This window comes from Bidens hawaiensis, unplaced genomic scaffold, assembly GCF_021521415.1.
Source record: "Bidens hawaiensis isolate Kalapana, Puna unplaced genomic scaffold, B.hawaiensis_p1.1 tig00051616_1, whole genome shotgun sequence".
Classification (NCBI taxonomy): domain Eukaryota; kingdom Viridiplantae; phylum Streptophyta; class Magnoliopsida; order Asterales; family Asteraceae; genus Bidens; species Bidens hawaiensis.
Window position 1 is genome coordinate 66,436 of NW_027499274.1, and position 25,619 is coordinate 92,054.

At 31.9% G+C, this 25,619-nt stretch overlaps 3 protein-coding genes and 1 pseudogene across 3 annotated transcripts; all 4 read right to left on the bottom strand.

Moving 5' to 3' along the window:
• Nucleotides 1-4,924: 4,924 nt before the first annotated feature.
• LOC143599218 (uncharacterized) lies at nt 4,925-9,216 on the bottom strand. Its single transcript, XM_077077220.1, has 3 exons — nt 9,188-9,216; nt 5,934-6,211; nt 4,925-5,634 (listed from the first exon to the last, which is right to left on the bottom strand). The coding sequence occupies exons 1-3, from the start codon at nt 9,214-9,216 to the stop codon at nt 4,925-4,927; spliced, it is 1,017 nt and encodes a 338-aa protein (XP_076933335.1).
• A 314-nt stretch (nt 9,217-9,530) lies between these two features.
• LOC143599219 (GDSL esterase/lipase At5g03610-like) lies at nt 9,531-12,246 on the bottom strand (annotated as a pseudogene).
• Nucleotides 12,247-16,281: 4,035 nt separating this feature from the next.
• LOC143599220 (zinc finger A20 and AN1 domain-containing stress-associated protein 5-like) lies at nt 16,282-16,716 on the bottom strand. The gene has a single exon (XM_077077221.1). It carries the CDS (start codon nt 16,714-16,716, stop codon nt 16,282-16,284), a length of 435 nt encoding a protein of 144 aa, XP_076933336.1.
• A 4,925-nt stretch (nt 16,717-21,641) lies between these two features.
• On the bottom strand, nt 21,642-23,070 carry LOC143599221 (uncharacterized). Its single transcript, XM_077077222.1, has 2 exons — nt 22,654-23,070; nt 21,642-22,351 (listed from the first exon to the last, which is right to left on the bottom strand). The coding sequence occupies exons 1-2, from the start codon at nt 22,940-22,942 to the stop codon at nt 21,642-21,644; spliced, it is 999 nt and encodes a 332-aa protein (XP_076933337.1). The 5' UTR covers nt 22,943-23,070.
• Nucleotides 23,071-25,619: the final 2,549 nt, after the last annotated feature.

Below are 25,619 nucleotides of genomic sequence, written 5' to 3' on the forward strand. Positions count from 1 at the left end.
TGCCAAACCACAGAGGGGAGGCTTTGGTTAGAAACACGATTTCACGGGTGGTGAATGGTGATAAAAACATAACGAAACTAAGAACATTTGATACTTTTGTATTCCAATTATATTTAAATTATGTTTTTGTTTAAGCTAAACTACCTAGTCAAGTGTTTGTGGCCCGTTTATAGAACTTGGATAAAGTTAGCACTCTACATTTTGTTTAAAAATTATTTTTTTAATGTGATAGATTCCTAATATTACTGCAAAGTCTGTTTCTATGTGTTATGCTTATTAATGCACCAAAATAATGCATTACTGGTAGGGTGTGTTCTTTTCCTGTAACAAAGTATCTCTATAGTGTAATAAATTATCCTACACTGCAATAAAACATTCATATTACGACAATTTGCAACACCCAATTGCCCTACAATTTGTGTTCGACTGTGTGGGGTATAATCTTTTTTTATTTTATTTATTTGTAAGATATCCTACTCATATTTCTACATTTTATCCTAAATTTAATAATACCCAAATTATTCTCAGTACTTAAACAAATTAATAGTTCTTGCAATATCATCCTAAACTTTCAAAGTTTGTCCATAAACTTTAACATTATGATCTTTATCTGTTGTTTGATTTGTATACATTTAAGCATATGTAACCAATGAATTCAAGTAAAACTGAAAAATACTACAAAACATGTTATGGCATAAATGTGAAGTCATTAGAAACAAACAATACACAAAACAAAACAAAAAAAAACATAAGCGCACACACAAAAAAAAAAAAACCAATTGCAATTGATAGTAACATAAGTTTGAAAAGGTAAAACTATCGTAATTCTGATGGAGAATCAATTTTTTCTCTTTTTTTTTCTGTTGCAATTATAGAGTAATGATCGTTTGTATACTGATTGCATTTATGACACAACATTTTTGATTTCTTGCTTCCCTCTGTAGCCTTTTCGCCTGCCAAATCGTGTTCCTTTTGGTGCAACAAATGTGATGGTTTCTTGCTCAGAGTAACCAAGCAAATCTAGAATAACATTTAACATCTTATATGTTGGTCCATTCAGTATCTTCTTCTGATATACTTTGTCCTTAATCTTTCGCAAATCCTACACGGCATACAATAACCCATATATTGCATATTAGTTAAAATGATCAAAAGTGCTAGACACCATACACAATAAACAAAAACACATACACAATTCACTAGATTAATACTTACATCTGTTAGAAAATAGACTCCACAAATAAATATTTATTCTCACGAATAATAAAACTACCTACTCAAATAACATAACAAATACACGTTTAGAAAAAAGAAACGGTTCTTGTATATACAGAGTTTTTCTGTATAACTGAACATATAAGCATAGCATATGTTATATACCCACACAAAATACAATAACCAGTTACATATCTTCTTATTTAATATGGTCGAAAGTCACAAAGAACATACACAATAAACAAAAATTCCTACACAATGATTTAAACCTGCATTTGCATAAAACAACCTGCACAAGATGGTATTTAATCTCATAAATAATACAACTAACTACACTAGTTTACAGAACATAACAGAACACGAACACAACTTATATATATCCCTACACAACATAAAGAACTGCCTACAATATATAATATGCAAATAACATCAATGGTGTAAATATAGCATGAACTTGACGATAAAAAATGTATTAAACTACACAATAACAGTTAGTAGGTATCCCACTTGAATCAATATGAAATTGAAGTTGTGACAATATGGAATTGGGTAATAATAACATGATATTGAAGTTGTAACTATATAAAACTCCAATGTTGTTACATGTTTATAGGTGGTATTAAATGATACAGAGACAAAAAGGAGTGGTTCATCCCCATATTGTTAGTTTCTTGGAATCGTTTTGCTGGTAAGTCAGGTGCTTGTATCTAACTTAAATGATGTTAAATAATGATGTGTAGGATAGTAAGAAAAAATTGTATCTACTGTTAAAATGAAGACAATTGGAGGTTGTGTTTCTAATTCAATATTAAATACGGATGTGTGAGGTAGTAAGTACCAATAGTATTTACATGTAAGTTATTAGGTTGTATGGTTTGGTTGGTTTCTTAAACTATTTTATTTTATTTTTTGGGGTAGGTTTTTTTTTTTTTTTTTGGGGGGGGGGGGGGGGGGAGAGTAGAGTAGGAGGGTTTTGGGTGTGTCTCAAGTTGTATTTTTTTGTCGTTTAATATCGAGTAACATTGTTACTAGATAAACAAAAATACCGACACTAAATACGTAAGAAGCTACACTAGATACATAAGTAACTGCATATGTTTGTATAAACACATACGTAAGTACCTACACTACGTAAGTACATATTGTGTAGGTGTCAGGCATGCATTTCTGGTGTGTGTAGTGTTGTTATAAGGTGTGAAGGAAAATCAAGAGTTTTAGAATGATACTAACCAATTAATTGTGGCTATATTTTTAGCTAAGCAACTTTGATATTTTATTAAGAAAAAATTAATGACATACTCAGATACTAAAAGCAATGGGAATTCAATAAAAATAAACCCTAAACGTAATAGAATACACACTAAATATCTAGTAACTGAATCTCGTATAAAAATCGACATTAGGTATTGCAACAACATCCAATTTGTTATACTCAAACCTAATCATAGAAACTAGAAATGGAGCATGTACATATACATATGAATATTATTATCCTATTTGTCCAGAAAGAATGTTTAAAATTGAAGTTGATATTAAAGAATTGAACGAAACATGATTTGCTTATATTGATTCGATGTATCGTCTTGTTGTGAGAATCGCCGCATACTGAATTCATCAAAATCAAAATCTAAATCGATTTAGAGCAGAATAAAATTAGGCTTAATAGTCAATTGGTGAATTTAATAATCGAATTAGACATTTTTGGTTCACAAAAAATCTGCAGGATATTGAACAAGCGATTGTGTTGATAGAAATCTGGGATTGTGAGGGTCGATGTTTTTTAATTTTGAACGGTTGATGTTGGTGATAAGCAGATAATATTTTTCAAATAAAATAATTTTTGAAACAATTTTACAATTAAAAGTTACCAAATATAAGATTATGATAGATTACCAATATACCCTTGTATATAATTTAAATGGAAAATAAAAAGAAATAATATGATTAGTTGTAGCTACTTCTCGCACTTCTCGCATTAAGAATGCTTCTGAAATGAACCGAATCCTATATATATAGGGTAAGGATCCTAAGAGAACCATTGGCAAATTGAGAACTCTGAGAACCATTTTGGACCACTAAAAAAACCCTCTTAAAAAATATTAAAAAAATTATAAAACAAACAAAACCGAAAATTTTAAAAAAGTAAAAAAACCAAAATTCTTATATTTCATTCCGGTTTCATTAAAAAAACCGAAATTTTTTTTTCTTTTTAATTCGTATTATACCTATACACATATGTGTACTTTCATTTAATCTCTAGTTACGTAATATACACATATGTACATTATCATTTACCTTAAATTATACATATGTGTATAGGAAAAAAACATGTGTGTACATATTATACATATATGTATAATAAAAAAAACCGATTTTTTTTCTTGTTAATTCGTATTATACCTATACACATATGTATATACTTTTATTTAATCTCTAGTTATGTGATGTACACATATGTACATTATCATTTACCTTAAATTATACATATGTCTATAGGAAAAAAAACATGTGTGTACATATTATAAATATATGTATATGTATAATTTAGCTAAACCGTTTTTTTTAGAAACTGGGATGATAAATAAGAACTTTTATTTTTGTGTTTTTTTTTGTTTTATGATTTTTTTTATTTTTGGGTTTTTTTGTGGTTTAAAATGGTTCTCATAGTTCTCAATTCCCATAAAGTTCTCACATGATCCTGATCCTATATATATATATATATATATATATATATATATATATATATATATATATATATATCTTCATAGGGTCAAGTTATTCTACAAAGAGAGACAAAAATGAGAAGGATTTATAGCCACACAAAAAAACCCTTCAAAAAAAATTAAAAATAAATAAATAAAAAATCATAACTCAAAATTTAATAAAAAACCAAAAAAAAGTAAAAAAATGTTTCCACCGTCTTCCTCGTTTTTTAGAGAAAAAAATGTTGAATGAAAAAGATTATTGTGTCTTTTTGTTTATCATTGTGTTTTGTGTTCATTTTCGTCAATGATTGTGTCTTTTTTCCTTGACATTGTGTCTTTTTTTTATATTGTGATATATTTTGTTCGGCATTTTGTTATATTTTGCGATTAATTGTGTATTTTTTTAGTTATAATTGTGTCTTTTGTTCATTTTCATTATTGTGTCTTTTGTCTCTCCATTGTGTTTTTTCGGGTTTTTTTTTGCACGAGAATGACGAGGGAAACATTTTTGTTTTTTTAATTTTTTATTTATATTTTGAGTTATGATTTTTTTATTAAATTTTTAGAATTTTTTTTAAAGAGTGTTTTGTGTGACCACAAATCTTTTTCACTTTTCTTATTTTTGTCTCCCTTTATACTATAACTTTTCCCTATCTTCATTTAGAACTTTATATTAATCATTCAATTAAGTCCTTTAGGAAATTTAAATGCTTATTTATAAAATAACGTATTATTTCTTAACTTCTTGATTTACTTGAGTCAATCCATGTTATAATGTTAAAAATGTTAAGGCCATCTACATAAATTGGTGTAAATTATCGCAAAACATGATATAAAATTCTAATTATGCTTTTGAGTTAAATTTTATCTAGAGATGATCATGTCATGCAAAATGTGCATATATATACTTACAGTTATTTTTTCTTTAAAAATACAATAATGGTGAATGCATTTATTTTATTTATTCATTAAAGGTACTTGTAGCACATACAACGAAAACGGGACTAGAACCAGTCACCAGTATCCATCACCGGAGCCCTATTCTGGACACCAAACCGGGAAACAACACAATCAGTAGCAAATATACCCGAACTAGAATACTTCGGTATATCACCCATTACAGGCATAACCGAACTAAGTTTGATCTTGCTCACATAATTCTTACTATATGTTTGTCCTAAAACCCCATCCACTACATCACTTAGATTATAAAACTTAAACCCTAATTCCAAATGCGCAAAACAATCATCATTTGTGATATTATAACCATGAACTCTTGATTCTTCCGCACCAATAGGAACCACAGTAGCCGTAATCCTGAAACTATTTTGTACTTCAATGGCAATGCCATTAGTCGGGCTTGTTCGAGTGATCACTAGAGATGAACTACGATAACTCCAATTTTTCCCATCAAGGGATAGAGGTGTGTCATCAAAGGATATAAAGAGATGATCTTGGCTATCGTCCCATGTTGATGTTTTCGTTGCCCCCACAAGAAGTTTGTGATCGTCGAACAATATTCCAATGGATTGCACCCATGTAAAGTCACGCGTGAGTTTAGGGTTTCTTTTCCCGATGAGGTGAGCGTTGATGTGGAGGTTCGGGTCGGATAGTAGGCAGAAATCTTCATCTTTACGGCCATGAAAGTAGAATGTGACGCCGTCTCCGCCTACAAATCGAGGGTCTTGACACACTGCTCCGGGTTTATTGCAATCTTCAAGATTTAAATAAATGGATTAGTTACTGAAATAATAATGAGAAATGATATTTTTCGTGTGTATTTATATATAGATAGCACAATGTAAAGGACAATGATAAAACTTAATCAAATAATAATAATAATAATGAAAAAAACGTCAATAACTATCATAATATTCAAATAAGAGATAGACAAATAGCAAAAGAAATTAAAGATTAATGATAAATCAAATAAATATATAAATATAATGATAACTATAATAGATAATAAGTTTAAATAACAATTTATAGTTAAATAATGGGGAAACAACTTACTACAAACAGGCTTGCAGGAAACACAATCCACGTAGCATTTTTTTGGGCAGTCGACGGGACAAAACTGCCATTGACCGAAACACTCCGGGAACAAATGAGAATGGCATCGCACCTTTCTCGGTTTGACCGTTTCGCAGGTGGTGGAGCTGGTTTTACGGGCGGAACAGGTTTCCCAGGCGCTAGAGGCGGTATTGCGAACAATGTTTGTTGTGCAACGACTTGAGATTCGATGGCCCAAGATATGAGAACCAAGGGAAACCAAAGAAGCAATGAACTCACTATATTCATGGCAAAAACTAGCTTTTCTTGTTATGTGTATAAGGGATGGTGCATTTGGTTTATGGTTTTGTGGACACTTTTATAATCAAACAATGGTTCTTCAAAAGGGGAGGATATGAATAAAGTGACGGATTTTCATGTGTAAAATATCATAAAAGAACACTCAAGGTTTGTAACGGTTCTTGATCATATGCAATCATTACATAGGGATATGGTGCTTACATGTGTTTATTATCATGTTCTGACGTAGGGCTATCAATTTATAACACGAACCTGTTAGCACGACACGGTATTATACGGGCTCTAACAGGTTTGGGTTTGAGCTTAACAAGTTTTGTGTGTTAAACAGGTCGACTTATTTAACACATATTAAAATTCGTGTACTAGCAAGTTAAAAACATGTTAACATGTTAGTAGCATGTGAAGATTTTTAATTTAAAAAAGATAAATAAATATACACTCCTAACGTCCTAATCCTAAAGGCATACTTATATACAATATTTCACGTATTTCCGTCAGAACCCCTTATTATATTTTCAATGGATGTTATGATTTGCATCTATGGTTTTTGTTTAAAGTATGTTATGGATTTGTGGTTTTTTGTTTCATATATGTTAAGGATTGTGGGTTTTTTTTTGTTTCAAATATGTTATGGATTATGTGTTAATTAAGACTTTTATGCTTGTTTTGAAAATTTTTGTTTCATTACGCATGTATTATGTATTGTATGTTTAATTAGACACCTCAACATGTCTTAACAGGTTAACCTGCTACTAAACAAGTTCGTGTTTTGAAAAAATAACGCGATTAGTTATCGTGTCGTGTTCGTGTTTAGTACCACAAGTCATTATGTTTTATCGTGTCGTGTCCAACATGTTATGACAATTCTATGAGATTGAAATTCATGTGTACTATTTGTTAAAAGAAACGAGGTAAAGAATGACAAGATACTATTATAATTTCACGGACATGTCTCCCAAAACGTAATTCGATTGTTAAAAAAACTACGTTTGTACCTGCCTCATAATGGCCGTGCATTCAATTGGCATATGTTAAGTTCGTTAGGATATCGATATATCAATGCTGGAAAACAACAACACACTCATATAACTTATAATAAAAAAAAGTATTGCTTAGCATCAATGCCGCACGAAGTCAATTGGTATTGGTTAGCTTAATTCGTTAGGCTACTGGCACTAAACTCAAAAATTAAATTGGTAAACACCCAGAATACTCATAGCTTATAATACAAAGAAATAAAATATTTCAAACAACGTTTATTCTATTAGTAAAACTTGGGCGTTGCGCAGAAATTCAACTCGAATTGGGCCTGCTTCCGTTACATTCATTACGGGACTAGAACTATAACAAAAAAATTGCATATTTGAAGCAAAAAATGAGGAATTAGAATTAGATGACGTGGCACGTGTTGGCGTCGCCACACAGCCCAATAAGTGTTTTGCGGCACCAAGCTCCATTATTTAGCTATATATAATATATATTGAGTTACTTAATTTAAACAATTTCGAACAACAAAGAGAACTCGATCCTTGAAAAAGAACGGGCTCTATCGTGGAACAACACATAGTGCCTACGTATGTGAGTTCTTGACAAAACCTTGAACACACAAGAAACAAATAATCATATTTTAGTATTGGATTGTCATGTATAACAGTTTATTAAACATGCCATCCTCGAATTAGCATGTTTAACTCATTTAATTAAACATATTGACCCATCAACACGTTTACAACTTGTTAAATTCACTTATGACTTGACTAACCCGTTTACAACTTGATTAGAATTTATAACATATTTATATCAGGGTAACTCATGACTGGTTGCTTTCATGTGTAAGATGCCATTACTAGCATTGTAAAAAAGAACATTCAAGCTTTTGTAACGGTTCACAGTCACATGCAAAGTCACATGCAAATCATTACATATAGTAACAAATGCGATAAGCACTCATATGAGTAAGATATATGGCTTTATTTCATGGCAAAAGTTTGTCACATAAACTTTATTTCATGATAAAAGTTGGAGAATTAAATGAATTAATAATTAATTTTAAATATATATAAACGAAACATCCATATTTTCTCTCAAGCTATCAGATTGCTTTATTTACAAATGATGGTTTTTCATGCATTTGACCCGAATTCACGGGTATGGGTCTTACCAAACCCAGATAGACATTAAACGGGTTATATCGTCTCATTATATTAAAATTTTATCTCACCAAATATTTGATATAAAAATCCTATAAAATAGGGATATACTAAAAATTATTATCCGATTTTTTTTAAAGATATTATTTATGATTATGAAACAATTTTATAGTAAAAAAAATAAGCGGGTCATGTATCTCATCAAACACAGATAGCTTTTAAACGGGTTATAGCATCTCATTAATTTCTGAAACCCTTTCATCATTAAAACCTAAGTATATTATTATTTTCCTTACAATAAATAAAATTAAAATACAATAAAAAAAATTATAAATATTAGAAACGTAAAATGTAAAGCAAACCCCGTAATCAAACCCTAATTTAATTTCTCAATATAGATTTAGTTACCTTAGTGATCATTTTTTCTTTTAAGTTTAACTTAAATGAAAAGTTTCATAAAATTATCCAAATTATAACAAATGAACATAAACGAATAAATATAAAAATTAAGTAGATAATTCACTCAACATTTCAATAAAAAATTAGCATAACCCAACATATATTAATCAAAATAGGTTCAAGTATATTATTAACTTTTTACAATAAATAACTAAAATCCAAAAAAATACATTCATAATATTAGAAACAAAAATATTATAAATAAAAAATTTAAACAATCTCTGTAATACGGAAAATAAAAACTAGTTTATTATATATATGGGTTATGGGTAAGAGCAGCCACAATAAGAGATAAGAGATAATTAAGAGGTGCTTTTGGGTATTTTCCACATCATCCATTTTTACCTATTGGGGGTTTGTTTTTTGTCATGCATTTTTCTGTTGTCTTTTTCTTAAAAAAACAACTAAAAACACTACTTTTTGCATGTGGTGGGCCAAGTAGGAGAGGGTCGGGTCATGAATAAAAAAAATGTTATTTTGTATTTGTTAACATTTACTGATTTAATTTTAAAAACAAGGATTTGATGTTTAATGGGGTTGCTGACGGGTACAATAATGGTTGGTAATAAAGTGTGACACATGAGTAAAATAGTATGCATGAACCTTCAATAATATAAAGTCCTTTAATTCAGTTCAGCCTTTCAGATAAAGAGTTTTGTATACATGGTTCAATAACTGAAGTCTGATCTTAAACAAGCTGGAGAATGGAAGACCATAAATGCGAGGAAACCGCAATCCAACCTTGCTGTGAAGGGTGTATCATGTCCCAAAAGAACGAGCTGCTATGGTTTCCACAAACACTATATTTCAACATCTTTGTTCTCGCATCGATGTTACCACATTGATATTGTTTGCTGGCCCCTTGGCAGCATGGTTATAGTAAACTCTCCACCTTTGAATTCCCTGTAACAAAATCATCATATTTTAAATAATTTTAACTTAATTTCCAAGATTTTATATTAGCATTTGTTTTCATTGAAGATTCATAGTGATGGTATATTGTAATTTATGCAAAAAAAAAAAAAAAATGTACCAGTAGAAATGTTTTGTTGTAGGATTGATGAGAAAGCTTTGTAGACATCTAGCATTGCAATGAGTGACTGATCAGCACTCTCATTGTTTAGCTTTTTAACGCTTTCCAGCAGCATTTGGTTATGGAACTCTGCAAGCGAGTTCACGGTTTTCCTACAGTTCTGATACGCTGCAGATGCCGTGAACTGAGGCAAGCACCCGAGTGGTACCATTGAAGTGATCCCAATCTTCTGAACTCCCAACTCGCGTATACGCTTGATGTTATAAACTAGCTGCTTGATTATTGATTTAGCTAAATCTGGGATGTCCTACAAAATATTTTTACACATAAAAAAATATGATAATATTTTCCAATTATATAATTCATTATGTAGAGAAAGTCACCTGGATAGTGTTATTTGATTTGATGTAATTAGGTGCATAGTCATTGCCTGCGACCGATATGATTGCCACGGATGATGAGCTAAGTTGCAGGTCATGTTTCTGTTGAACATATTTTTGAAAATAATTAATTTGGTTGTCAAGACACGCCTTTTCATGTTTTGCCACCTTACTTGAAGCAGCTTTTAATGCGGAACGATGAAAGTACTCACATTCAAGTAATAAACTTGAAAGATTTGATGATTTGGAGATTAACCGGAACGATGAGTTTAACGAACGAAGCCTAAAGGAGAAGAAGTCTTGTATTAGAAAAGTTGTCTTGGAAGTCTTTAAACGAAAATAAATGATAAGAAATGTAAACAATTTAAAGTTTAAGGTTTAAAATGTAAATATTTAAGAAATTATAATAATAGTCCTTTAAAAATGTAAGTTTGCTCGAAACCGGGTTAAAGTATCTAGCCCTTAATTTTACTCAACCTATGTTAAGTAATAAGGTGGGTAAAAATGCAAGAAAGCAAGTCCCTTTATAATATAGATACTAAAACGGGTTTTAACGAGTGTTCGGGTGGTCGGTTCGGGTCTTGGTGACTTGACCAAACCCAAAGTCAACTTTCCCAAAATAATAAATGTACGAGATAACTCAATAAATCTTAAAGAGACTTAACCAAGTATGTAGTTCTATTGTTTTAGAACTAACAACGTCCGTTAAGCGAGTGTTCGGTTTAATCGGTCCAAACTTTGTTATAAGATCAAGTTGGATTCAACATACCGAGTACTTTGTGAAAATAATTAAAATCAGTTTATAAAGTATTTTTAAAGAAATATATAAGCTTTAATGGTTAAAAACACACTTGTGTGTCTTAAGCGAGTAAACTTGGTTTAGTTCGGTTTGGTTCGGTTTTTATCTTGGAATAAGGCCAAGAATGGTTACCACATGTCCAAACATCATAGAACTTGTAAAATAATTTATAAATAATAATACCAAAGTTTTACATACAAAAAGTCAACAACAAAGTCTTTAAACGAAAGTTCGGTTTTCGGTTCGGATCTTGTTTCGGGATAAGACCGAGGTTAGATTCTACAAACCCATAACCATGGAACTAATTAAAATGATTTTAGAAACTCAAATCTTACATAAAACATGTTTATACAACTATTTAAACAAACTAGTAAACAAGAGTTCGGCTTACGGTTTGGAGCTATTTACGGATAACCGAGGCTAGTCTCTACAAACCCATAACCATGGAACTCAAAATGTAAAATATAACTAAGATGAGCAGAAGTTAAACAAGTATAACAAGTTTGATAGTTAGATGCGGAAAATATATATAATCAAGGACTACTACGAGTCCTCCATGTAGCTTTGTCTTATGGGCCGGACACTTAACCGACCGAGACCGGAGAAATGCCCACCGAAGGTACAAAGGGTGCTATTATTTATATGTTGTATAACAATCTTCAAGTATAAATAAGTGTTAACAAGTTGATTATAATGTAAGACTATGGTCAGTTTGACTTTGGAAAGTCAAACTGCCAAAAAAATATGAAGAACACCTTTGAATGCTTGAGAATTGAAAGAGAAAGAGATGAATGAGCAATGATTAATGAATGGGATAGGGGTGTATATATAGGGTGGGTTGAAAGGGTCAAGCATGGGGTGTGATATCAAGGTTTGCATGCAAGAGGGGTCAAGACAAGTCACAAAACAACAAAAAAAAATGGGGCTGCTGCTGGTCAGCACGTCGGTTCGCGTCCGGAAGTTCGTTTTTGATGTATCTTGAGTGTTTTAAGTCCGTTTTCGAATCCGTAAAAGGGGTTTTTTCAAATTAGACAAGCGGGAATGTTTTAGTAACATAAAATCCAATATTTTATATATTTGAAATGTTCGGGATAGAAATCGGGTCGGTTTACAACATAAAAACAAATACAAAATAAATACCATTTGACCCGAAATCGAGGGATGTCACAACAACATATGTGTTCTTGTCCATGTAATTTTCCAAGGGGGTGTCTGTAGGTCGGTTTCAAAGAGGCTAGTGGTTGTTAGGTGCATTGATGAGGCAACGATAGAAGAATTTGAGGCAATGAGGGGTCTAAATACTTGTGGATGATAGTGTCTCAAGTCTCAACCCATACTCAATAATATTCAATTCACCTCTTGTATAAGTAATAGTAATATGTTTTATTATTTATAATGAGTTTAGAAGGCATTTTATATAACAAAGTTAGATTAAGAAACTTATATGACTTTAACATATTAAAATTAGGTTTAATTGTTAAAAAGTAATTTTATTTTTTTAGAAATACTAAGAAATTTCATAAATTACTAGATTGAAGCTGGCACCATCAAGTATAAACCACCAAGAAAAACCACACAAAACAAACATCTCGCCCTACCCTAACCAGTCGAACCCCTTTTAAAAGTTAAAACATTTCCCACGTTAGACTAACTAGCGTCGATCTATTCGCACCCATAAGAAGCTAACTACCTTGATCTCTTCCACGAAGTTGTGACATTCGTCAATTTCGGGTCTTGTTTGTATTCGTTTTTGTATTTGTTTATTATGTAAACCGACCCGATTTGTAAACCGAAGCTTATGTTATAATCAAAATGATGGATTTATGTTACAATATTGTTTCACACTTGTTGGGTCTTGAAAACATCCTATTTTTATTTTAATTTATTTATTTATTATTTATTTATTTATTTATTTTATTTTTTTTTTGTTTTGTGTTTTTGTCTTGATCCATTTTGCATGAAAACTCTTGTGTCTCACACCCATATTTGACCACCAACATTACCCTATATATACACCACCTTTCCTCTTCATTTTCCATTGCTACAACTCCAAAAAAAAAACCCTCTCAAACATCAAAGATTCAAGGTTATCTTCTTAAGTGTTCTTGAAGGATTTTGGTCTTTCATCTTAATTAGTTTATGTAGCCTTATTAATACTTGTTTATGGTTGTGCAACATATATATAATATACACCCCTTATTTACCTTTGGTAGTTACTTCTCCGATTCCGGTCGGTGAGGTTTCGGACCCCGTAAGGCAAGGCTTCATGGAGGACTTCGTGTCCTTGATATATATACATCTATATAACTTGTTCATACATATTAATCTTGCTTATTTTAGTTTGTTGGTCATGTTTACAAGTTCCATGGTTATGGGTTTTTAAGAGTCTATGCTTCGGTTTAACCGTAAATAGCTCTAAACCGTAAACCGAACTTTGTTACTAGTTTTGTTTGTTTAAACATAGTTAGTGTTAGATCTAAGTTTCTAAAATCATTTTTACAAATTCTATGGTTATGGGTTTGTAGAATCTTACCTCGGTCTTAACCCGAAACACGATCCGAACCGAAAACCGAACTTTTGTTTAAAGACTTTATTGTTAACTTTTGGTATTTTTTTTATTTGTACATTATTATACAAGTTATTTAGTGTTTGGACACGTGAAAACCATCTATGAACTTGTTGTGAGATGGAAACCGAACCAAACCGATTCTTGCTCGCTTAAGACACACAAGTGTGTTTTTTTTAGCCATCAAGACTTGTATATTTCTTTAAAAATAGTTACAAATTGATTTTTAAATATTTTCTTAAGTACTTGGAAATGTTGAATCCAACTTGATCTCATAACAAAGTTTGGACCGACAAAACCGAACACTCGCTTAACGTGCGTTGTTAGTTCTAAAACAATGGAACTACATACTTGGTTAAGTCTTATTAAATTTTATTGAGGTATCTCATAACATTCAATATTTTGGAAAGTTGACTTTGGGTTTGACCAATTATCAAGACCCAAACCGACAACCCGAACACTCGATAAAAAAAACCGTTTTAGTATCTTTATTCCAAAGGGATTTGCATTCTTGCATTTTACCCACCTTATTACTTAACATAGGTTGAGTAAATATTAAGGTTAGATACTTTAACCCGGTTTCGAGCAAACTTACATTTTTAAAGGGTTATTATTATAAATTCTTAAATAGTCACATTTTAAACCTTGAACTTTAATTATTTACATTTCTCAATATTTATTTTGTTTAAAGACCTTCAAGACAACCTTTCTAAATTCAAGACTTCTTTTCTTTTTAGGCATTGTGCGTTAAACTCGTCGTTCCGATAAATCTCCAAATTATCATCTTTCAAGTTTACTACTTGAAGGTGAGTACTTCATACCCCATTTTCCATCTTTTATTTTGGGGGTGACATTTCATACTTATTCAACAAAATGCTTTATATTTGAATCTTAAACCACAAACGTAGTTGTATACTTTACCTAAATAATTGCTCGATTTGGTGTTCTATGCTTATATGCCTATGTGTTTATCGCTTTTGGTTGGTGGAACTATAAAATCCTAGACTATTTGGCATCCCTTTATAGCAAGGTGTCGTTAACGCAATGCAATTAACGATAACTATAAAATCCTAGACTATTTGGCATCCCTTATAGCTAGGTGTCGCTAATGTGTTTAGCAATATCTATTTATCCAAATTACCACTTTTATTTATCGTTTCGTATGCAAGTTTTGTGACTATCTTTATTATATACTAATATGATTAAACTTATGAATTGCTCACCGACCTTTGTGTTGACAAACTTTATTTTATGAAATGTTGCAGGTTTGCATCTTGGTTGATTTATGATTGTGAAGAAAACGACATCAAAGACCTTAGGATATTAGTAAAAATGAACAATATCAATTTGCCATATTTTGTGATATCTTGTTTATAGTTATTTTATGGATAATTGTTATGTGACATTTTCGATGTTGTGAAATGAAATGAGTTTATTAAATACTGTCACTTTAATTAGTGTCATGTGCTTATGGACAATCGTTACACCTCGGCATGTTCCGCCGCATTTGGTCGGGGTGTGACACAAGTCGCCTAGACGAATCACCAACTTGTCATGTATCATCCTGTTTCGGGCCTTACACAAACTCCAAAAATGATCAATTTTATAGCATAAAAATGTCCGCCTTCTTTGGGAGCAAAAGAGTATTATATACATCCAGCAAATCTCTTATCCGAAATACATAATTGGTGGAACCTTGCACCATTGTGAGATACCATGCCATACGTCTTGTTCGAGGCCATACGAGATGAAAAGATGCTACGTGGTTTCAATACGCTCGCTGCAAAGCACGCATAAACCCGTCTTAACTATCACCTTCCGGTCTGCCACCTAATTATTCCACTCGAACATGTAGAACCATCCCATATGATAAGAAAATATTGGACGGTTTTTATATGATATTTCTGCATAATCTAATGCATATGAAATGACTAATTCTAGAAAATTGGATAATTAAGATCTACATAAATTGCTGAAGTTAGGGCTGTAAACGAGCCGAGTCGGGTCGAGACAGGCCCTGCTCGAGCTCGACTCGAACTTCACTCGAGCCAGCTCGGCTCGGCTCGATTTCAAACACCGAGCCGTGAAACTGAGCTCGAGCCCGACTCAAGCTAAACTCAAGCCAGCTCGTGGCTCAACGAGCTAACAAATTATTCAAACTTAAGCAAGGAAAAAAGAAGAATTAGGGTTGAAAGTTTGATAAACTATATATATATTATATGAGTCTTAGCGTACGAGCCAACGAGCCGAGCCTACGAGCCAAGCCACGAGCCGAGCCACCCCAGGCTAGAGCTCGACCCGAACAAAACTCGAGCCAGCTCGGCCCGGCTCGATTTTTTATCAAGCTTTTTTCGGACGAGTTTTTTTCGGGTTTTTTTCGAGCGAGTTTCGAACGAGCCGCGAGCTTTTTGAACACCCCTAGTCGAAGTTATCATTTTTCTACCAATAAATACCATAATATCTTACCATTAACATTAAATCTTTTGTTTTCCATAACAATTAAAAACAAAAAATACAAACTAATACAACCTACACATTAATCCAAAATTTTCACAATTAAAAACAACCAGAGCCCCGACCCGACCATAATTAATCAAATCAAATCCCAGCTCCCCCATTTTGACCAAGTCAAATTTCCGATCACCCAGCAATCTCCGGCCATCAAATCTTATCCAGCTTCGCCGCCTTCACCACCGGATTCGCCGTCGCAATCATCTCCTTACCCACCGTCTTGAAATCAAACGAACACTCATGCTTCTCCGGGTACCTGTGGACCCCACAATACGTCACCCCACATTTGCACGTAAACCCGGTCAGCCCCACCCGTTTCCGGCAAGACCCACATCGGTTCGGCTGGGCCACGGCGGCGGACGGAGGCGGCAAACCCACGTCGGCCGTGACGGAAGTCGACGGACCCAGAAACACGGAAGGCGGAATCGCAAGGGAATTGGAATTGGAAGGTGACGTCATCGGGTGGTGGTGTTTGTAGCATTTGGAGCAGAGGTTGAGGGTGGTGGGGCTGCCGAAGAAGCCGCAGTTGTTGGCGCAGAGGACGTGGTTGGAGGGTTGTTGCCATTTTTGTTGCTCCTCAGCCATGGTCTCGTTTTCTTTCTTTCCGGTGGGTTATTATTATTGTGAGAAAACGGAGGAGATGGTGAGGTGGGATAAAGGGTGGGGTTGGGTTAGGTTAGGTGGTGGCGGAAATGTAGGGTTAAAGAATAATTGGTGGTGGTGGTGGTAGTGGTTATTTAAATTATGTTTTTGTTTAAGCTAAACTACCTAGTCAAGTGTTTGTGGCCCGTTTATAGAACTTGGATAAAGTTAGCACTCTACATTTTGTTTAAAAATTATTTTTTTAATGTGATGGATTCCTAATATTACTGCAAAGTCTGTTTCTATGTGTTATGCTTATTAATGCACCAAAATAATGCATTACTGGTAGGGTGTGTTCTTTTCCTGTAACAAAGTATCTCTATAGTGTAATAAATTATCCTACACTGCAATAAAACATTCATATTACGACAATTTGCAACACCCAATTGCCCTACAATTTGTGTTCGACTGTGTGGGGTATAATCTTTTTTTATTTTATTTATTTGTAAGATATCCTACTCATATTTCTACATTTTATCCTAAATTTAATAATACCCAAATTATTCTCAGTACTTAAACAAATTAATAGTTCTTGCAATATCATCCTAAACTTTCAAAGTTTGTCCATAAACTTTAACATTATGATCTTTATCTGTTGTTTGATTTGTATACATTTAAGCATATGTAACCAATGAATTCAAGTAAAACTGAAAAATACTACAAAACATGTTATGGCATAAATGTGAAGTCATTAGAAACAAACAATACACAAAACAAAACAAAAAAAAACATAAGCGCACACACAAAAAAAAAAAAAACCAATTGCAATTGATAGTAACACAGTTTGAAAAGGTAAAACTATCGTAATTCTGATGGAGAATCAATTTTTTCTCTTTTTTTTTCTGTTGCAATTACAGAGTAATGATCGTTGTATACTGATTGCATTTATGACACAACATTTTTGATTTCTTGCTTCCCTCTGTAGCCTTTTCGCCTGCCAAATCGTGTTCCTTTTGGTGCAACAAATGTGATGGTTTCTTGCTCAGAGTAACCAAGCAAATCTAGAATAACATTTAACTTCTTATATGTTGGTCCATTCAGTATCTTCTTCTGATATACTTTGTCCTTAATCTTTCGCAAATCCTACACGGCATACAATAACCCATATATTGCATATTAGTTAAAATGATCAAAAGTGCTAGACACCATACACAATAAACAAAAACACATACACAATTCACTAGATTAATACTTACATCTGTTAGAAAATAGACTCCACAAATAAATATTTATTCTCACGAATAATAAAACTACCTACTCAAATAACATAACAAATACACGTTTAGAAAAAAGAAACGGTTCTTGTATATACAGAGTTTTTCTGTATAACTGAACATATAAGCATAGCATATGTTATATACCCACACAAAATACAATAACCAGTTACATATCTTCTTATTTAATATGGTCGAAAGTCACAAAGAACATACACAATAAACAAAAATTCCTACACAATGATTTAAACCTGCATTTGCATAAAACAACCTGCACAAGATGGTATTTAATCTCATAAATAATACAACTAACTACACTAGTTTACAGAACATAACAGAACACGAACACAACTTATATATATCCCTACACAACATAAAGAACTGCCTACAATATATAATATGCAAATAACATCAATGGTGTAAATATAGCATGAACTTGACGATAAAAAATGTATTAAACTACACAATAACAGTTAGTAGGTATCCCACTTGAATCAATATGAAATTGAAGTTGTGACAATATGGAATTGGGTAATAATAACATGATATTGAAGTTGTAACTATATAAAACTCCAATGTTGTTACATGTTTATAGGTGGTATTAAATGATACAGAGACAAAAAGGAGTGGTTCATCCCCATATTGTTAGTTTCTTGGAATCGTTTTGCTGGTAAGTCAGGTGCTTGTATCTAACTTAAATGATGTTAAATAATGATGTGTAGGATAGTAAGAAAAAATTGTATCTACTGTTAAAATGAAGACAATTGGAGGTTGTGTTTCTAATTCAATATTAAATACGGATGTGTGAGGTAGTAAGTACCAATAGTATTTACATGTAAGTTATTAGGTTGTATGGTTTGGTTGGTTTCTTAAACTATTTTATTTTATTTTTTGGGGTAGGTTTTTTTTTTTTTTTTTGGGGGGGGGGAGAGTAGAGTAGGAGGGTTTTGGGTGTGTCTCAAGTTGTATTTTTTTGTCGTTTAATATCGAGTAACATTGTTACTAGATAAAAAAAAATACCGACACTAAATACGTAAGAAGCTACACAAGATACATAAGTAACTGCATATGTTTGTATAAAAACATACGTAAGTACCTACACTACGTAAGTACATACTGTGTAGGTGTCAGGCATGCATTTCTGGTGTGTGTAGTGTTGTTATAAGGTGTGAAGGAAAATCAAGAGTTTTAGAATGATACTAACCAATTAATTGTGGCTGTATTTTTAGCTAAGCAACTTTGATATTTTATTAAGAAAAAATTAATGACATACTCAGATACTAAAAGCAATGGGAATTCAATAAAAATAAACCCTAAACGTAATAGAATACACACTAAATATCTAGTAACTGAATCTCGTATAAAAATCGACATTAGGTATTGCAACAACATCCAATTTGTTATACTCAAAACTAATCATAGAAACTAGAAATGGAGCATGTACATATACATATGAATATTATTATCCTATTTGTCCAGAAAGAATGTTTAAAATTGAAGTTGATATTAAAGAATTGAACGAAACATGATTTGCTTATATTGATTCGATGTATCGTCTTGTTGTGAGAATCGCCGCATACTGAATTCATCAAAATCAAAATCTAAATCGATTTAGAGCAGAATAAAATTAGGCTTAATAGTCAATTGGTGAATTTAATAATCGAATTAGACATTTTTGGTTCACAAAAAATCTGCAGGATATTGAACTAGCGATTGTGTTGATAGAAATCTGGGATTGTGAGGGTCGATGTTTTTTTAATTTTGAACGGTTGATGTTGGTGATAAGCAGATAATATTTTTCAAATAAAATAATTTTTGAAACAATTTTACAATTAAAAGTTACCAAATATAAGATTATGATAGATTACCAATATACCCTTGTATTTAATTTAAATGGAAAATAAAAAGAAATAATATGATTAGTTGTAGCTACTTCTCGCACTTCTCGCATTAAGAATGCTTCTGAAATGAACCGAATCCTATATATATAGGGTAAGGATCCTAAGAGAACCATTGGCAAATTGAGAACTTTGAGAACCATTTTGGACCACTAAAAAAACCCTCTTAAAAAATATTAAAAAAATTATAAAACAAACAAAACCGAAAATTTTAAAAAAGTAAAAAAACCAAAATTCTTATATTTCATTCCGGTTTCATTAAAAAAACCGAAATTTTTTTTTCTTTTTAATTCGTATTATACCTATACACATATGTGTACTTTCATTTAATCTCTAGTTACGTAATATACACATATGTACATTATCATTTACCTTAAATTATACATATGTGTATAGGAAAAAACATGTGTGTACATATTATACATATATGTATAATAAAAAAAACCGATTTTTTTTCTTGTTAATTCGTATTATACCTATACACATATGTATATACTTTTATTTAATCTCTAGTTATGTGATGTACACATATGTACATTATCATTTACCTTAAATTATACATATGTGTATAGGAAAAAAAACATGTGTGTACATATTATAAATATATGTATATGTATAATTTAGCTAAACCGTTTTTTTTAGAAACCGGGATGATAAATAAGAACTTTTATTTTTGTGTTTTTTTTTTGTTTTATGATTTTTTTTATTTATGGGTTTTTTTATGGTTTAAAATGGTTCTCATAGTTCTCAATTCCCATAAAGTTTTCACATGATCCTGATCCTATATATATATATATATATATATATATATCTTCATAGGGTCAAGTTATTCTACAAAGAGAGACAAAAATGAGAAGGATTTATAGCCACACAAAAAAACCCTTAAAAAAATTAAAAATAAATAAATAAAAAATTATAACTCAAAATTTAATAAAAAAGTAAAAAAACGTTTCCACCGTCTTCCTCGTTTTTTAGAGAAAAAAATGTTGAATGAAAAAGATTATTGTGTCTTTTTGTTTATCATTGTGTTTTGTGTTCATTTTCGTCAGTGATTGTGTCTTTTTTCCTTGACATTGTGTCTTTTTTTTTATATTGTGTTATATTTTGTTCGGCATTTTGTTATATTTTGCGATTAATTGTGTATTTTTTTAGTTATAATTGTGTCTTTTGTTCATTTTCATTATTGTGTCTTTTGTCTCTCCATTGTGTCTTTTCGGGTTTTTTTTTTTTTGAACGAGAATGACGAGGGAAACATTTTGTTTTTTTAATTTTTTATTTATATTTTGAGTTATGATTTTTTTATTAAATTTTTAGAATTTTTTTTAAAGAGTGTTTTGTGTGACCACAAATCTTTTTCACTCTTCTTATTTTTGTCTCCCTTTATACTATAACTTTTCCCTATCTTCATTTAGAACTTTATATTAATCATTCAATTAAGTCCTTTAGGAAATTTAAATGCTTATTTATAAAATAACGTATTATTTCTTAACTTCTTGATATACTTGAGTCAATCCATGTTATAATGTTAAAAATGTTAAGGCCATCTATTACATAAAATTGGTGTAAATTATCGCAAAACATGATATAAAATTCTAATTATGCTTTTGAGTTAAATTTTATCTAGAGATGATCATGTCATGCAAAATGTGCATATATATACTTACAGTTATTTTTTCTTTAAAAATACAATAATGGTGAATGCATTTATTTTATTTATTCATTAATGGTACTTGTAGCACATACAACGAAAACGGGACTAGAACCAGTCACCAGTATCCATCACCGGAGCCCTATTCTGGACACCAAACCGGGAAACAACACAATCAGTAGCAAATATACCCGAACTAGAATACCTCGGTATATCACCCATTACAGGCATAACCGAACTAACTTTGATCTTGCTCACATAATTTTTACTATATGTTTGTCCTAAAACCCCATCCACTACATCACTTAGATTATAAAACTTAAACCCTAATTCCAAATGCGCAAAACAATCATCATTTGTGATATTATAACCATGAACTCTTGATTCTTCCGCACCAATAGGAACCACAGTAGCCGTAATCCTGAAACTATTTTGTACTTCAATGGCAATGCCATTAGTCGGGCTTGTTCGAGTGATCACTAGAGATGAACTACGATAACTCCAATTTTTCCCATCAAGGGATAGAGGTGTGTCATCAAAGGATATAAAGAGATGATCTTGGCTATCGTCCCATGTTGATGTTTTCGTTGCCCCCACAAGAAGTTTGTGATCGTCGAACAATATTCCAATGGATTGCACCCATGTAAAGTCACGCGTGAGTTTAGGGTTTCTTTTCCCGATGAGGTGAGCGTTGATGTGGAGGTTCGGGTCGGATAGTAGGCAGAAATCTTCATCTTTACGGCCATGAAAGTAGAATGTGACGCCGTCTCCGCCTACAAATCGAGGGTCTTGACACACTGCTCCGGGTTTATTGCAATCTTCAAGATTTAAGTAAATGGATTAGTTACTGAAATAATAATGAGAAATGATATTTTTCATGTGTATTTATATATAGATAGCACAATGTAAAGGACAATGATAAAACTTAATCAAATAATAATAATAATAATAATGAAAAAAACGTCAATAACTATCATAATATTCAAATAAGAGATAGACAAATAGCAAAAGAAATTAAAGATTAATGATAAATCAAATAAATATATAAATATAATGATAACTATAATAGATAATAAGTTTAAATAACAATTTATAGTTAAATAATGGGGAAACAACTTACTACAAACAGGCTTGCAGGAAACACAATCCACGTAGCATTTTTTTGGGCAGTCGACGGGACAAAACTGCCATTGACCGAAACACTCCGGGAACAAATGAGAATGGCATCGCACCTTTCTCGGTTTGACCGGTTTCGCAGGTGGTGGAGCTGGTTTTACGGGCGGAACAGGTTTCCCAGGCGCTAGAGGCGGTATTGCGAACAATGTTTGTTGTGCAACGACTTGAGATTCGATGGCCCAAGATATGAGAACCAAGGGAAACCAAAGAAGCAATGAACTCACTATATTCATGGCAAAAACTAGCTTTTCTTGTTATGTGTATAAGGGATGGTGCATTTGGTTTATGGTTTTGTGGACACTTTTATAGTCAAACAATGGTTCTTCAAAAGGGGAGGATATGAATAAAGTGACGGATTTTCATGTGTAAAATATCATAAAAGAACACTCAAGGTTTGTAACGGTTCTTGATCATATGCAATCATTACATAGGGATATGGTGCTTACATGTGTTTATTATCATGTTCTGACGTAGGGCTATCAATTTATAACACGAACCTGTTAGCACGACACGGTATTATACGGGCTCTAACAGGTTTGGGTTTGAGCTTAACAAGTTTTGTGTGTTAAACAGGTCGACTTATTTAACACATATTAAAATTCGTGTACTAGCAAGTTAAAAACATGTTAACATGTTAGTAGCATGTGAAGATTTTTAATTTAAAAAAGATAAATAAATATACACTCCTAACGTCCTAATCCTAAAGGCATACTTATATACGATATTTCACGTATTTCCGTCAGAACCCCCTATTATATTTTCAATGGATGTTATGATTTGCATCTATGGTTTTTTGTTTAAAGTATGTTATGGATTTGTGGTTTTTTGTTTCATATATGTTAAGGATTGTGGGTTTTTTTTTTGTTTCAAATATGTTATAGATTATGTGTTAATTAAGACTTTTATGCTTGTTTTGAAAATTTTTGTTTCATTACGCATGTATTATGTATTGTATGTTTAATTAGACACCTTAACATGTCTTAACAGGTTAACATGCTACTAAACAAGTTCGTGTTTTGAAAAAATAACACGATTAGTTATCGTGTCGTGTTCGTGTTTAGTACCACAAGTCATTATGTTTTATCGTGTCGTGTCCAACATGTTATGACAATTCTATGAGATTGAAATTCATGTGTACTATTTGTTAAAAGAAACGAGGTAAAGAATGACAAGATACTATTATAATTTCACGGACATGTCTCCCAAAACGTAATTCGATTGTTAAAAAAACTACGTTTGTACCTGCCGCATAATGGCCGTGCATTCAATTGGCATATGTTAAGTTCGTTAGGATATCGATATATCAATGCTGGAAAACAACAACACACTCATATAACTTATAATAAAAAAAAGTATTGCTTAGCATCAATGCCGCACGAAGTCAATTGGTATTGGTTAGCTTAATTCGTTAGGCTACTGGCACTAAACTCAAAAATTAAATTGGTAAACACCCAGAATACTCATAGCCCAAAGAAATAAAATATTTCAAACAACGTTTATTCTATTAGTAAAACTTGGGCGTTGCGCAGAAATTCAACTCGAATTGGGCCTGCTTCTGTTACATTCATTACGGGACTAGAACTATAACAAAAAAATTGCATATTTGAAGCAAAAAATGAGGAATTAGAATTAGATGACGTGGCACGTGTTGGCGTCGCCACACAGCCCAATAAGTGTTTTGCGGCACCAAGCTCCATTATTTAGCTATATATAATATATATTGAGTTACTTAATTTAAACAATTTCGAACAACAAAGAGAACTCGATCCTTGAAAAGGAACGGGCTCTATCGTGGAACAACACATAGTGCCTACGTATGTGAGTTCTTGACAAAACCTTGAACACACAAGAAACAAATAATCATATTTTAGTTTTGGATTGTCATGTATAACAGTTTATTAAACATGCCATCCTCGAATTAGCATGTTTAACTCATTTAATTAAACATATTGACCCATCAACACGTTTACGACCTGTTAAATTCACTTATGACTTGACTAACTCGTTTACAACTTGATTAGAATTTATAACATATTTATATCAGGGTAACTCATGACTGGTTGCTTTCATGTGTAAGATGCCATTACTAGCATTGTAAAAAAGAACATTCAAGCTTTTGTAACGGTTCACAGTCACATGCAAATCATTACATATAGTAACAAATGCGATAAGCACTCATATGAGTAAGATATATGGCTTTATTTCATGGCAAAAATTTGTCACATAAACTTTATTTCATGATAAAAGTTGGAGAATTAAAATGAATTAATAATTAATTTTAAATATATATAAACGAAACATCCATATTTTCTCTCAAGCTATCAGATTGCTTTATTTACAAATGATGGTTTTTCATGCATTTGACCCGAATTCACGGGTATGGGTCTTACCAAACCCAGATAGACATTAAACGGGTTATATCATCTCATTATATTAAAATTGTATCTCACCAAATATTTGATATAAAAATCCTATAAAATAGGGATATACTAAAAATTATTATCTGATTTTTTTAAAGATATTATTTATGATTATGAAACAATTTTATAGTAAAAAAATAAGCGGGTCATGTATCTCATCAAACACAGATAGCTTTTAAACGGGTTATTGCATCTCATTAATTTCTGAAACCCTTTCATCATTAAACCCTAAGTATATTATTATTTTCCTTACAATAAATAAAATTAAAATACAATAAAAAAATTATAAATATTAGAAACGTAAAATGTAAAGCAAACCCCGTAATCAAACCCTAATTAGAAACGAGCCGAGTCGGGTCGAGCCAGGCCCTGCTCGAGCTCGACTCGAACTTAACTCGAGCCAGCTTGGCTCGGCTCGATTTCAAACACCGAACCGTGAAACTGAGCTCGAGCCCGACTCAAGCTAAACTCAAGCCAGCTCGTGGCTCAA

Bases quoted from the DNA above. Each gene is read 5' to 3' on its own strand.
- LOC143599218 (XM_077077220.1), bottom strand. From the start codon at position 9,216: ATGCATGACAAAAAACAAACCCCCAATAG. The intron at 6,212-9,187 runs GTAAAAATGGAT...CCATGAATATAG, and splicing joins AAAAAACAAACCCCCAATAG to TGAGTTCATTGCTTCTTTGG. The intron at 5,635-5,933 runs GTAAGTTGTTTC...TAAATCTTGAAG, and splicing joins TTCCTGCAAGCCTGTTTGTA to ATTGCAATAAACCCGGAGCA.
- LOC143599221 (XM_077077222.1), bottom strand. From the start codon at position 22,942: ATGAATATAGTGAGTTCATTGCTTCTTTGGTTTCCCTTGGTTCTCATA. The intron at 22,352-22,653 runs GTAAGTTGTTTC...TAAATCTTGAAG, and splicing joins TTCCTGCAAGCCTGTTTGTA to ATTGCAATAAACCCGGAGCA.
- LOC143599220 (XM_077077221.1), bottom strand. From the start codon at position 16,716: ATGGCTGAGGAGCAACAAAAATGGCAACAACCCTCCAACCACGTCCTC.